The sequence below is a fragment of the Dendrobates tinctorius genome, unplaced genomic scaffold, assembly GCF_039654945.1.
Source record: "Dendrobates tinctorius isolate UK_male_01 unplaced genomic scaffold, ASM3965494v1 ptg000254l, whole genome shotgun sequence".
In the NCBI taxonomy this organism is placed as follows: domain Eukaryota; kingdom Metazoa; phylum Chordata; class Amphibia; order Anura; family Dendrobatidae; genus Dendrobates; species Dendrobates tinctorius.
This window is the reverse complement of record NW_027361921.1, coordinates 23,858,262-23,872,445: the sequence shown is the minus strand read 5'-3', so window position 1 is coordinate 23,872,445 and position 14,184 is coordinate 23,858,262. Positions and strand designations below refer to the sequence as shown.

At 43.2% G+C, this 14,184-nt stretch overlaps 2 protein-coding genes across 4 annotated transcripts in view; both read left to right on the top strand.

The window, feature by feature from the left end:
- Nucleotides 1-13,830, top strand: part of SGO2 (shugoshin 2) — a 145,662-nt gene extending 131,832 nt beyond the window's left edge. For 2 of the 3 annotated variants that reach the window (XM_073558223.1, XM_073558224.1), the window contains exons 8-10: nucleotides 9,985-12,003; nucleotides 13,250-13,388; nucleotides 13,468-13,830. In XM_073558223.1, coding sequence (XP_073414324.1) covers nucleotides 9,985-12,003; nucleotides 13,250-13,388; nucleotides 13,468-13,603 — 2,294 coding nt within the window. In that variant the 3' untranslated portion in view covers nucleotides 13,604-13,830. The remainder of the gene's footprint in view (nucleotides 1-9,984; nucleotides 12,004-13,249; nucleotides 13,389-13,467) is intronic. The other variant, XM_073558225.1, reaches the window with a different exon arrangement.
- On the top strand, nucleotides 1,542-4,849 carry LOC141067756 (uncharacterized). Its single transcript, XM_073558227.1, has 2 exons — nucleotides 1,542-3,616; nucleotides 3,719-4,849. Exons 1-2 carry the CDS (start codon nucleotides 3,390-3,392, stop codon nucleotides 4,692-4,694), a joined length of 1,203 nt encoding a protein of 400 aa, XP_073414328.1. The 5' UTR covers nucleotides 1,542-3,389; the 3' UTR covers nucleotides 4,695-4,849.
- Nucleotides 13,831-14,184: the final 354 nt, after the last annotated feature.

Sequence of the window (14,184 nt, the reverse complement as noted above, 5' to 3'; positions counted from 1 at the left end):
ATAAAGATACTAAATGTAAATTTTTGGAAAAGGTTGAAAAGTTCCAGGGATCCGAATACTTTCGCAAGGCACTGTGTGTGTAAAGTATATGTGTGTATGTATATGTGTATGTGCGTGTATGTGTGTATATAGCCTGGAGCTTCCCAGGCTATTAATATCAGCTCACCGCTGAATGATTAGCCTTTCCTGGTTATTAAAATGGGGGACTAAACCCCCCCCCCCCCAAAAAAAAAAAGACATTGGGGTCTCCTTATAATTAATAACCAGCAAAGGCTATGCAAACAGCCGCAGGCTGATATTAATAGCCTAGTAAGGGGCCATGGATACCGCCCCCCCCCCGGCTAAAAACATCAGCTCTCAGCCACCCCAGAAAAGGTGCATCTCTAAGATGAAAAGTCACCGGAGGACTGAAAATCCCCCAAAAATTAAAAAAAAAAAAACAGTTGAAAAAGGGGCAGCACTGCCTACTTACCCAGGTCTCTGAACAAATGCACTACAGGATACAGCCAGGCCATATAGCAAAGATGTTGGCAACACAGGTGCGAACTTTTAACTAGACAGCTACTCACAGCCTACCAATTCATGGAGGGGATGACTCCTTAGTATATGTTTGCACAATAGAGGCCTGTATAGGCCGGTTTTCTTATGCAGGTAATGCATATTGTCTGGTTCACAGCCTATTAGTCACGCCCATACTATTCAATTAGGCGGGCTAGCCAGCACTCTCTAAATGCATCCCATGTGATCACCCCTGTATACAAGACCCAACATGCTGGGCTTGGCTGCACCCTGCAAAATAAAGTGCACAAAATGCATATAAATGTGAGGTATTGGTCGATATTTTGGCTAAGATATCCAATTCTGGCACTTAGCCTCGTTCTTCCCGATTTTACCCTGTAGCGGTGGCAAGTGGGATGATGGTGGGGGTGTTGTCACCTTTGTATTGTCAGGTGACATCAAGCCCTGAGGTTAGTAATGAAGAGGAGCTTCTAACCAACCCCACTGAATTAATTTTAATTAAATACATGTACAGTAAGCTGCACACATTCTGTACCAACTGTATGTCACTGACGGTTATATATCTATTTTATTTGTATTTACTGTATGTAATCCATCTCTTCTATCCTGTCGATTCCTGCAGTGATTTTACAGTACACTGCAGATGAATTGCCGGCTTTTCTTCTATCTATGTAATATGTGTGTCACTGACATTGATATATCAAAGTATTCTATATGTACAGTGAGGAAAAAAAGTATTTAGTCAGCCACCAATTTTGCAAGTTCTCCCACTTAAAAATGAGATGCCTGTAATTGACATCAGAGGTAGACCACAACTATGAGCGATAAAATGAGAAAACAAATCAAGAATATCACCTTGTCTGATGTTTCAAATTCTGGTGGAAAATAAGTATTTGGTCACTAAGAAAAGTTCAACTCAATATTTTGTTATATAGCCTTTGTTGACAATGACAGAGGTCAAACGTTTTCTGTAAGTCTTTACAAGGTTGGCATACACTGTTGGTGGTATGGTGGCTCATTCCTCCATGCAGATCTCCTCTAGAACAGTGATGTTTTGGGCCTGTCTCTGGGCAACACGGATTTTCAAATCCCTCTAAAGGTTTTCTATGGGGTTGAGATGTGAAGACTGGTAGGCCACTCCAGGACCTTCATATGCTTCTCACGAAGCCACTCCTTCATTGCCCTGGCAGTGTGCTTGGGATCATCATGCTGAAAGAATTATCCACGTTTCATCTTCAATGCTCTGCTAATGAAAGGAGGTATGCACTCAACATTTCACGGTACATGGTCCCATTCATTCTTTCATGTACACGGATCAGTCGTCCTGGTACCTTTGCATGGGATCAGCTTCAAAGCATGATGTTGCCACCCCCCCATGCTTCACAGTAGGTATGGTGTTCCTTGATGCATTCTGTCTCCTCTAAACACTACGAGTTTGTTTCTACCAAACAGTTCTACTTTGGTTTCATCAGACCATATGACATTCTCCCAATAGTCTTCTGGATAATCCAAATGATCTCTAGCAAACTTCAGAGTGGCCCAGACATGTACTGACTTAAGCAGGGGGACACGTCTGGCACTGCAGGATCTGAGTCCCTGGCTGCGTAGTGTTACAGATGGTAGCCTTTGTAACGGTGGTCCCAGCTCTATGCAGGTCATTCGCTAGGTCCCCCATGTGGTTCTGGTATTTTTGCTCACCGGTCTTGTGAACATTTTGACCCAACGGGGTGAGATCTTGCATGGAACCCCAGATCGAGGGAGATTATCAGTGGTCTTGTATGTGTTCCATTTTATTATTATTGCCCCCACAGTTGATTTCATCACACCACGCTTCTGCTTATTGCAGATTCAGTCTTCCTAGCCTGGTGCAGGGCTACAATTTTGTTTCTGGTGTCCTTCGACAGCTCTTTGGTCTTCACCATAGTGGAGTTTGGAGTGTGACTGAGGTTGTGGGCAGGTGTCTTTTATACTGATAACAAGTTCAAACAGGTGCCATTACTACAGGTAATGAGTGGAGGACAGAGGAGCCTCTTAGGCCGGAGTCACACTGGCGAGGAATACGGGTGCGTGAGGGGTGCAAAAAGCACGCATTAGACACGGACCAATGATTCTCTATGGGGTCACTCGCACCAGGCGTATATTTCTCCTCCGTATCCTACGCTCCGTGCCACTCGCAGCATGCTGCGATTGTCAGCGTACTACGCCCGTAGCACGCCAATGCAAGTCAATGGGTGCGCAAAAAATACGGATTACACACTGACCACACGTGTGACCTGCGAGCAATACGCAGGTCTTTTGGCTGGTGACAGGAAATGGGCCAATCCATCATCAGGAAGCGTAGACATGCAAATGAGCTCAAAAAGCGCTCCAGACATCCAGGAAGTACGCCTCCACGGAGTACAGCAACAGCATGGCGTCCACTTACATAAATGTGGAGATGCTAATTGTGCTGGTGCAGGAGCGTCCAGAAATATGGGACCCACGCGACGCAAACTATGCGAACCGCACACGAAAGGAGGCGTCATGAAGGCGCATCTGTCGCCAGATGTACCATGACTTCGGTGACAGACCACGTGAGGAGCAGCAGAAAATTCGTAAGTGCAACCATAAAAATATAATTAACGTTAGCGCGCGCTATAAAATGACTCTACAATCAGCCCCCCCCCCTTCCTGGGCATGTAATTTTAGCCTCATGAGGCCGTTACATTAGGATGTGACACGTGGCTTCACACAGCCATAATTAGGGGTTAGGCCACAAGCTCCTCATCCTCCTAGCCACAAAAATTATTTTCAGGGGAGCTAATGAGACCCTGGGTATCGGCCCAATTACATATGCCACCATGGGTAGAACGCACACCCCATAAGGCCCCATGCCTAGACTACTGTTTGAAAATGTGACCACTCAAATATGTGATTTTGACAATCTTTCCTGTCACATTGCAGTGGAAGATGTGATGAAACGGTGGAGAAGCATCCGGGACCAATACCGCCGGGAACGCCAGCAGCGGTCCAGGAGTGGGGATGCTGGCCATGTAAAGCGGAAATATATATATTATGACCGGCTGAACTTCCTCGCCCCAATTCTGGCTCTGAGACCGTAAGTACATACCTCACACCACATGACACAAAAACATTACACAAATACTTTACAGGGACAAAAATATTGATGTATTTTTGCCTCTGTTCTATTTCATAACAGAACTCAATCCAACCTTACGGATCGAGGAACGGCCTCAGAGGCAGAGCCCGTTATTGATCCTGTAGGGGATGAGGTGGCTGGCCCATCTTCTCCCCCTACAAGAAGGATGTCTGAAGAGGAGGCATCACAAGAGCACACAATGGCTGCCCGACAAAACACACCACCAGGACGGTCTGCAGCTGCAACCTCACCCATCCTGGAAGAGATGGGCAACTTGAGCAGCAGCCCAACTGCCCAGATCAGGCCCTCCCCACAGGCTGCTCTAGCAACACGGCGAATAAGAAGAAGGCGCCAGGTCGCCATTCAAGAGAGCAGGACCAATGTGGACACTGGGGTGCTGAATTACCTGTCCAGAGTCACTACAGATGATGGTGAGGAGGCCTATGCACGTAGCCTCACCCTTTATCTCCGTGCCCTTACCCGTGAGGTCAGGCTCCGTATTAGGGGGTGTATTCAGATCCTGCTTGATGCAAGCACCCCCCCCAATACCCCATATGAGGTGTTTGAATTTCTGGAGAGGTGGCAGCTCTCACCAAGAAATTTAATGCGCATGAGACCATCCACACAGATGCTTGCTCAAGCAGGGTCTGAACAGCCCCGAATACGTGGGCCAACACCTCAACCCCTTCCTCCCCCTACCCATCCTTCTATTCCGCAGCCCCAAATGTCTTCAGCAAGCCAACCCCACCAATATGGCCACTTGTACCCACCCAGTGTTGGAGGCTGGTCCCAACCTGGTTGGGGACGATCTGGCTATCTTGGGTATGATCCACGGGCCTACCATAGCCAACAAGAAGCCCCTCACCATCATCATTATTACTCTGGGCAGTATCACCAACAGGCCCAGGAGGCTGGACAACAACAGCATCATGGGCAACAGTATGGCCCCACACAGGGCGATGTTGGCCACAATGTCCAGCAGCACCCCCAGGCTGTTCCTCCCCGTTCCCCTTCCCCTACATATGAGGATTTATGAATCCAAACTTTGGAGATGTCCAGTGACATGTAACTGGTGCTTCTAATCTAGAGAAAAAAACAGGTGTTCTCCATCACCAACATTTAGAACATAATTTAACACTCACATTTGTAAACAATGTTTTCCAAACATATGAAACAATCCATCATGACAGGCAACGCTACCTCACGCCTTTCACACAGATATTACATGTGTGTATAAAAGAGAATATTTAAATGCGCTATACTGTTACCTGAAAGGATGAAAATACACTAATCACTTGTTAATGCATAGGAAAGGTGTGCTTGCCTTTAGTTAAGTAGTCAACTTTGTTATTAGCATTCTCTAGTAAACCAATTTGAGGCGAACAGCATTCACAATATCACGCTCTCTCTATGTCTTAACAAGTGAGTTTTGTATTTTCTTCCTTTCCAGTATAGCATGCTTAAATATTGTCTGTTCTACAGACAGGTAATATCTGTGTGAAAGATGTGAGGTAGCCTTGCCTGTCATGGTGGAATCTTTCTATGTTTGGAAAACATTATGAGGAAATGTGAGTGTTATCTTATTGACTTTATTTTGGTGATGGAGCTCACCCTTTGTTGCCTAATCCAGGTTAATGTAGGCATGCAGCAATGTTGTTATTGCATAATGTTTGTTGCAGTTATTTTCTGTTATGTTAATGTTACATCAAGTTAACGAAGGCCCAAAGGGTCATTTTGGCCATTGCCAAATTTGTGTGATGGCAAAGTTATGTTTGCCTTTAAGCAAAACCCAAAAAACAAAAAGGCAAAACTAAAAATTTGTCTACTCTAGTTAACGTCTCTGTGTGATTTCTCACTATCCCTCACAACATACTAACAGACACCAACCAATGCAAAGAAACACTCATAGAATCATAACAAGGCTTGAGTAATATATATTTAGACACACTTTGAACCAAAAATAATTAGAACATAGACACAGCATTCTCTTGCCAAGAAGTAGCCCCCTCAGGTGAGATAAAGTAATTAGTGAATATATCACGCACTTTGAGGCCAGAGAGCGGTCTACGTTGAGGGATGATAGGTGGTCTCACCCTGCGCACATTGTCCGGCCTACGCACAACACCATCAGAGGAGGAGCAATCATGTATCCTGGTGAAGTTATGCAGAACAACACAGGCTTTCACAACTTCATTCACATTTTGCTCACTCAACTGAATGGCAGACTGGAGTACCCATTTGGCACAAAGAATCCCAAAGGAACACTCCACCAGTCGCCTAGCACGTGATAGGCGCAAGTTCAAAATTCTGCGCCTGTGGTCAAGGTTGCGCCGGGGATATGGCCTCATGACATTACGTGATAACTGAAAGGCCTAATCTGCCACAAGGACATAAGGGACTGATTGTTCGGGGGAGCCTGGTAGCTGGCGTGGTGGTGGTAGTTCAAACTGGTTGGTGCGTAGCCGCCGACCCATTATGGAAGTATTGAAGACTCTAGAGTCTCCCGTCCTTCCATAGGCCCCAATGTCCACAATTATAAACTTGTATTGAGGGTCTACCAGAGCCAACAATACAACAGAAAAGTATTGCTTATAATTGAAGAATTGGGACCCTGAGTTCGGCGGCTTACGCACCCTGATATGTTTGCCATCCAGGGCCCCAATACTATTTGGAAACTGGCAGTCCTCCTCAAAGTCCCTTGAAATCCTTAACCAGTCTTCCATCCTGGGCTCGGGTAGGACCACCTGATGGAGTCTTGTCCAGATTTGTGCACATGTTGACCTCACTATGCCTGAATTGGTGGACTTTCCAATGAGAAACTCATGGTGGAGGGCGGCATAAGACAGGCCAGTGGACAGGAAGCTGTAGAACAACAGAAATAGTCCAGGTTAGAATGGCTAAAGTAAAAAAAAATCAGTTACATGCCGACCAAACTTGGTAGGAATTGAGAGAGAACAACACACACATATTTGGTGGCACAATGACTAAGTGATATGCAGTACATATTAGATGTAACATTGTGCTGTGTCAGGTGAAACATATTTTGAGTAAGATGAGGGTATTAAACATTGTCCAAGAAGGCCAAAAAACAAATTAACACACACATTATGAACATAGAGAATGTGGTTGTGGAGTACATACCGTATTGTGAGTAGAAGTCGCTCCTCTGCAGATATGGCTTGGCGCATCCTAGTGTCCTGAAATGTGATCCCAGGGCGCACTGTCTCCACGAGGCGATCAAATGTGGAAATGCTCATTCGACAGTACTGGTAAAATTTTTCCGGATGCTCCCGCAGAGACAAATAGAGGCGGTGAAAATGCCCTCTTGTGAGTCGTTGCCTCAAAAGTGGATGTACCCACATGCGTCTCCTCCTCCGCGGATCCACTTTCACAGGATATGGTTGGCCAAAGAGCCGTGACAAAAGCCAGGTAAAGAGAACCTGCTCGGTTGTATTGAATGTCAGACCCTCTGCCATGCTGCACAAAGAACACCAACACACCTCGTGAAAGCAAGCTGAGAAATGTACAGAATGTAGGCAGCCACCTATTTCTGAGTGTCTAAATAGGGTGCAGGCTAATGATTTAAATAGTTTGCAGGCCTCAAAACCGTTAAATGTCCATTTTGCAAGGCTGCAAGAAAATCTCGCCATACGGATTGCATACGGAGACACACATGCGCAAAATACGCGACCTCACCTTGCTTACGGATGACCTACGGACCACTATTTTGTGGTCATTGATCCGTATTACGCATGTAAAATACGGAGCGTATTTTGCGCAGGTTAGTGTGACTCCAGCCTTAAAGAAGTTACAGGTCTGTGAGAGCCAGAAATCTTGCATGTTTTTAGGTGACCAAATACTTATTTTCCACCATAATTTGCAAAGTAAATCTTGCCAAATCAGACAAAGTGATTTTTTTTTTGGATTTGTTTTCTCATTTTGACGCTCATAGTTGTGGTCTACCTATGATGTCAATTACAGGTCTCTCTCCTCTTTTTTTTTTTTTTTTTTTTTTTTTTTTTTTATTTAAGTGGGAGAACTTGCACAATTGGTTGCTGACTAAATACTTTTTTCCCCACTGTATATATCTATTCTAACCTGTCACTCTGATTTTACTGTATGCAGCAGATGAATTGCCAGCTTTTCCAAGGAGAACGGTGTGTAAAAATCAGACAGCACTTGAGTGCTGTGATTTTTTTTTTTTTTTTTAAATCTTCTCGCACCCATTGATCTCTATTGAGGGATGCAATACGATTTCCGATTACAATTGCAGCATGCTGCAAGTTTTTTCCAGTCCGATCGTGATCCAGTCCGAGCTGGAAAAAAACGCAGATGAACACACAGAATAACATTTGGTGCTGAATCCAATCTGATTTTTAATCTTAGGCTGTGCTTCTGGTGAGACTATCTTGTGGCCATCTTAGAAAAGATATATATTTATTTTCTAGTATGGATTAACTAATTTTTTTTTTACATATTTGGTCACAAGATCGTCTCGCCAAAAGCGCAGGCTGGACAGCTCATATTTATTTATTTTACTCACTGATACAGCACCAGTAACTCCACAGCGGTTTACAGACATTGGCACTGTCCCCATTGGGGCTCTGAATGTACACTCCCTATCAGTATGTGTTTGGAATGTGCGAGGAAACCAGAGAACCCGGAGGAAACCCACCAAACATGGGGAGAGCATACAAATTTCCCTACAACTTCTTTAAAATGGCATACAAGTAATTTCTATGAAAACCTAAGTGAGCTCCAAACTTGTGGCTAGTAATTGAGTTAATGAACTTCAGGTGACATTTTCCGCAATCCATCCTTCTTTTGAAGTGCTCTGAGTTACCTAATTGGAAAGGTAATAGGGCTATGTAAGGTTACTAATTTGTTCATCGGTCACTAAGAGACATTGCAGACATGGAGATCTGATACCTTGCAGGTAGGACACCCACACATATAATAAATAATAATAAAATAAATTTTCAGTAAGCATAGTAACTTTCAGAGCTTAAGTTTTGTGCCAGAGGAAAGCAAAACACTCTAAGGTTTGGTCACACGAACTTAATTTGATTTCTTATTCCCCTGACAATTTACCTCTGGGATTGAGATGTTTCATTTTAATTTTGATGCTGGTTTGCAGAGAAAATAAAGGTGTAAATCTGCTTTTCCTTTGCGAATTGGCATAAAAATCCACAGTAACATATTGGATTTTGCAGAGCATTTGTGAAGAGTGTAAAGTGAGGACCCACAAATTAAGTTCAAACTATGAATTTTTGTTTTGTCAGGAAAAAAAAAGTTGCATCCTAAACTTCCAGCAAAGGAGATGTGATTTCTTGAAAAATCCAACCCACTTTTTTTGTTTGCTTTCTAGATAAGTTGTGCAACTGGGTTTTTGAAATTTGCAATGTGTCAATTTTACTTGTTACGTTGAGTTTTTGTATGTGCGAATGCTTCCCATAGAATTGCAATACATGCGGAAAAATCCACAGGTAAACACAAGTGCGGTTTGCGTGCGGAGATGCACTAAAAACGCATGTCATATGCACATGACTGTATCAGACATGACACTCAAGAGACAAAAATCAGCATTAAATGCGATAAGAATGCATATGTGTTTAAAAAAAAAAAAAGTGTTAAAGGGAATCTGTCACCTATTTTTCGCCTATCACCTGCGGCCACCGCCATTAGGGGCTTATCCACAGCATTCTGTAATGCTGTAGATAAGCCCCCGATGTAACCTGAAAGAGAACAAAAAGGAGTTAGATTATACTCCTGCTTGTCACAGTGCAGGCGCACTGCTCTGCCCTGTTGAGGGCAGAGCAGATTACTGCAGTGCGCAGGCGCCGGAAGAAGTCCAGTACTCTGCTCTGCCCTCAACAAGGCAGAGCAGTGCGCTGGAGCCGCAACAAGCAGGAATGAAGAGGACGTCATCGCTGCAAGATGGGAGGCGCCGGACAGCGACTCCCTCAGAACCGGACCCGGAACGCCCCTGGGTGAGTATAATTTAACTCCTTTTTCTTCTTTCAGGTTACATCAGGGGCTTATCTACAGCATTACAGAATGCTATAGATAAGCCCCTGATGGCGGTGGCTGCAGCTGATAGGCGAAGAACAGGGTGACAGATTCCATTTAAAACAAGCAGGTAACCTAATTTGGCTAATGAGTTCAAAAATTCTGCAACATCAAATACTCATTGAAGGAACGTGGTGTTATGAATTCACCCTAAGGGGTGTTGCTAATTTCCCTTCATAAAGCACAATGCTGGTGAGGTCCCTTTTGAGACACGTGGGATGCCGCTCAGATCATAAGTTTTGTTTGTTTATTTTCAGAATCCCTTTCGTTATACAGCAAGGACAGAAGCCGGGAATCTCTACCCAACATGAATGTCAGTGACCCCATATTGCCATTGGATGAAGTCTTTTCCCCTAGCAACAGAAATGCCCAAAGTGGTAGATTTGTCACAAGAAGGAAGAAAAGGTCTACGGTATCTTATTCTCGCAGGTTGTCTAAAAATGAAAGTAGTCCGCCGCGGGGCTCTTCGGGCACATGCAGAGATGGTTGTCCTAGCACACAGTGGGAGATAAATACAGATTTCACCATTCTTCCAGAATTGAGGGATACAAACTTTGGTGGAGCAGAGAGGTCTGTATTACAGAAGGGACGACGATCAACCACCTCTCAGTGCTCTTTACTGTCTGATAAGTTGGACTCACATGTGAAAACTGATGTGGAGAAATTCCTCAGCCAATATTTATGTAAAGAACAACCAATGCAAAGTACAAATCAACTGGAGTCTGTACTAAGTGAGGAAAGCGATCCTCTGATTTCAGATCTGGGGCAAGAGAAAACTGTATATGAAGCCGATATGGAAACTACAAGTGCTTCAGTAATTGCAGTGTTACCTAAAAACAAGACACACGTTTGCAAAAAGAAATCCTGCTTACCTGTGAAACAGGCTGGCACGTTGAAAAGAGCAAAGGCAGTTTGTGAAAAAACAAAGAAAAGTTGGTGTTTTGTTAACCAAGAAGTCAACGATTTGCCCAGCAGCAGCAACGAGAAGGGGATTACTGCCATGTCCACTGAGAATTTGGCAAGTGACGGACATTATGATCGTAGAACATATGTTTTATCGAGGCCTGATGAGGAAAGACTTGAATCTCTAGCTGCTGACCCTGTAAGGTCCGATTGCTCTTTAGTCCATTATGTTCTGAAAAGCGAAACACAAGTATTTCCAGATAACCAGGTATTAGATTGTAAAAAGACTGAACTGACATGCACTCTAAAAAAAGATTATTGCACAGAATCGGCTGACATTGCTGATTTGGCACCCAAGAAGACAAAATCAAAAAATATTAAAGAGGCCTCAAAATCAGAAAGTTCCAGCAAAAAGAAAAGGAAGATGTATAAGAAATCGAAGAATCAAGAACAAAAAACAGAAGAAAATGTGACTAGTTCTACTGAACAAATAGACAGTGGCAAGGAAACAAATACTATGCCTGGTATTAATGTTAAAAATCTAGAGCCGAAATTATCAAGTGAGACCTGTGTTGTAAATGCACCAAACAATCATCCATCCATAACCGATCTACTATCTAAAGTTCGTGGACTTAAATATAGAGAAACGTTTCTGATTCCTGAGCCAAACCCACTGGTCTCTGTTACATTGAACTCATCAGTCGTAATAGAAAGGAGTGACACACTTGTGGAGCCACAACCTTACGCGGATTCTTCTGCTCCTAAAGATGACACTCACAAGATTAAAAACCCGTCAGAAATGCAAAAATCAGATTCTGAAAGAGAACCGTTTAATCCCATCTCTGACCATGAAGATCTTCATGAACTCAAAAAACCTGTCCTCAGATATTCAGATAAGAAAGCATCGGCCAGTCTCTTTTCTGAGCTAGACAAAAGGAAGACATATATTTTAACTAGTAAACAAAATGACTTGACGGGTAAAAAAGCTACACTTGTCTGGGAAAGCTTAATGAATCAAACGTCCAGCCAAAGCGGCAAAGCTAGCAAGTTCCCTGACATGGCAAACAAGAATGACTCTTTTCGGCTTGATATGGTTAGTGAGTCCATTCTTGATAACACAGCATACTCCAGTTTTACAGCGTTTCCATCATCCACCAATCCTGAAGGCAATCTTTCAAATGACATGTCCTTAAAAAGTATTCCTGCTCCTGAGCTCCTAGCGCCAAAAGATTGTAATAAGGAGCTTTCTCCTGTTACAAACAAGATTAGTGTTCAAGATGAAAATGACAACGGCCATCAAAATGACACATATGGAACTGAAATAAATCGGCAGTGCACGGTAGAAGACCAAGATATGGAAATCTCGGAAACAGGTGCGTCTCAAGTTTCTGCATGCTTGTGTAAATCCTCTTCTATGTATTTGTATGGGTATTCATTAGTTGGGTTGAAACGTAGCAGCTTTTATTGTAGTCTTGTATTGCTTTTAGCTCCCATACAAGTTTTCTGGAAAGTAGACATTTTCACAAAAGGTTCTGATGCTACATGGTTCTACAACGAGTCTCTACTCGTGATGGAACATCGATGTTCAAATCACTGTTTTCTCTGCTGCAGATGTAGCAGTTCCCTGAATGCTGAGCTCTGAATAACCCTGTCGGCATCACTGACTGGCAGCTTTCTGCCCCTGAACAATGTACACAGTGATGAAGGTGGCGTTATACAGAGCACGTGAGTATGGACGACTACGTTGTAGCTAATGATGATCTCCTGCTGATAAACCAGTGATTTTATCAAAACTATATCAAGCAGCCCAGTAAGTGACACATTACTGGAATCCGGTTCTCTGTCTCTACATTTGGCTGCTCTCAGATTAGGTGGCAAAAACCAGGGGACAGATTCCCTGTAACTTGTAAGTCTTGTTAATAATCTGCTGATAACCCGGGTTAAATGATTATAATCAGTAATAACCTGTCTAGATGCAGTGGACTAAGCTACTCCCTCTGCTTCTGAATATGTCAAGAACTAAAAAATCATTGAACTGATGCATTACAGATAATTATTAGTGATGAGCAAATATACTTGTTGCTCGGGTTTTCCCGAGCATGCTCGGGTGTCCTCCGAGTATTTTGGCGTGCTCGGAGATTTAGTTTTTGTCGTCTCAGCTGCAGTATTTGTGGCTGCTGGACAGGCTGAATACATGTGAGGAATGCCTGTTTGTTAGGGAATCCCCACATGTATTCAGGCTGTCTAGCAGCCACAAATCATGCAGCTGAGACGACAACAACTAAATCTCCGAGCACGCCAAAATACTCGGAGGACACCCGAGCAACGAGTATACTCTCTCATCACTAATAATTATGAAGTCTGGCGATCACCGCTCGTGGGTTTCTGCTGCTCGACCAGAGCACAGGGGTGTACGGGATTCATAGTGCCTCTACAGAATCAGAGATATTTCTTGTCATGATTTTGTTTGCTTTCCCAATAGAATTTTTTTTTTTTTTTTTTACTTTGATCAGGACGGTAACGTGTTCTGGGTTGTCCGTTATTTCACTCACTACTTAGAACTAGAGGCTTCTAACCATGTAGATCTGTCCAAACACTGATCATTGCTCTTCTGTACAGCTATTAAACCTTTCCAGGATCTTACAAACAAGAGTCGTGGCTCCGCTAAGCAGTCTTGTTCAGATGAAGAAGACGACTCTCGGGGTCGCATTCGGAGAAGACGCAATGCTGTAAGCTACAAGGAACCTCATTTGGGAAAGTAAGCTGGAAAATGTGCTTCACCATTGTTTATCAAAGAAAGAGCGTATCAATGTCTAAAGCCATGTATGTACTTTCAGAAAACTGCGACGTGGAGACCACTATACAGACACTGAATTCCTGCTGCCTCAGCATGCTGTAAAAGGAAAAGGGAAATATGCAGGGAGGCAAAATAACAAAATCAAGCTTAAAGAAAGTGGAACAAAAGATGCCTGACCATGGGAGAATGGTCGTTTTGGGAGAGTTCATCATTGCACCTTGCTCTCATACAAGTCGAAATGTATTAAAAATATCCACAAGGAAAGTGTGTAAGCTTATCTAGTTTTGATCTGTTCAGATTCTGTGTGTTGGTTTATAAACGTTCTGCTAATCGTATTCATTTTGTTAATAAAATATACAAATCCCCTTAAAAACCGATTTATTCAAAATGCATTAAAAAAAACACACCTTCCCAGTGAATCAATGGCAAATGCCACAAAATGAAAAAAGACCTGATCTGAGATGCTGCACAGCCCTATATTAAGGCTATCTGATACCTTCCTAGCCGTGGAGGTTGGCACCCTAGAGTACGAATCTGGCGCCCCCACTCAACGAGAACTATCCCTCACTCTCCTACCAGCCCCTAATATGACAGGAGAGAAAACAATAATCAAATAGTGCAGAAATGAAGATTCAAAATGCCCTATAGCTAGTACAGGATCCCAGGCATATAATACACAAATACTAAAAACTAAGATACATCCACATCATGATATATTATGACCAACTGATATGCCAAACGGCATGCAATATAAACT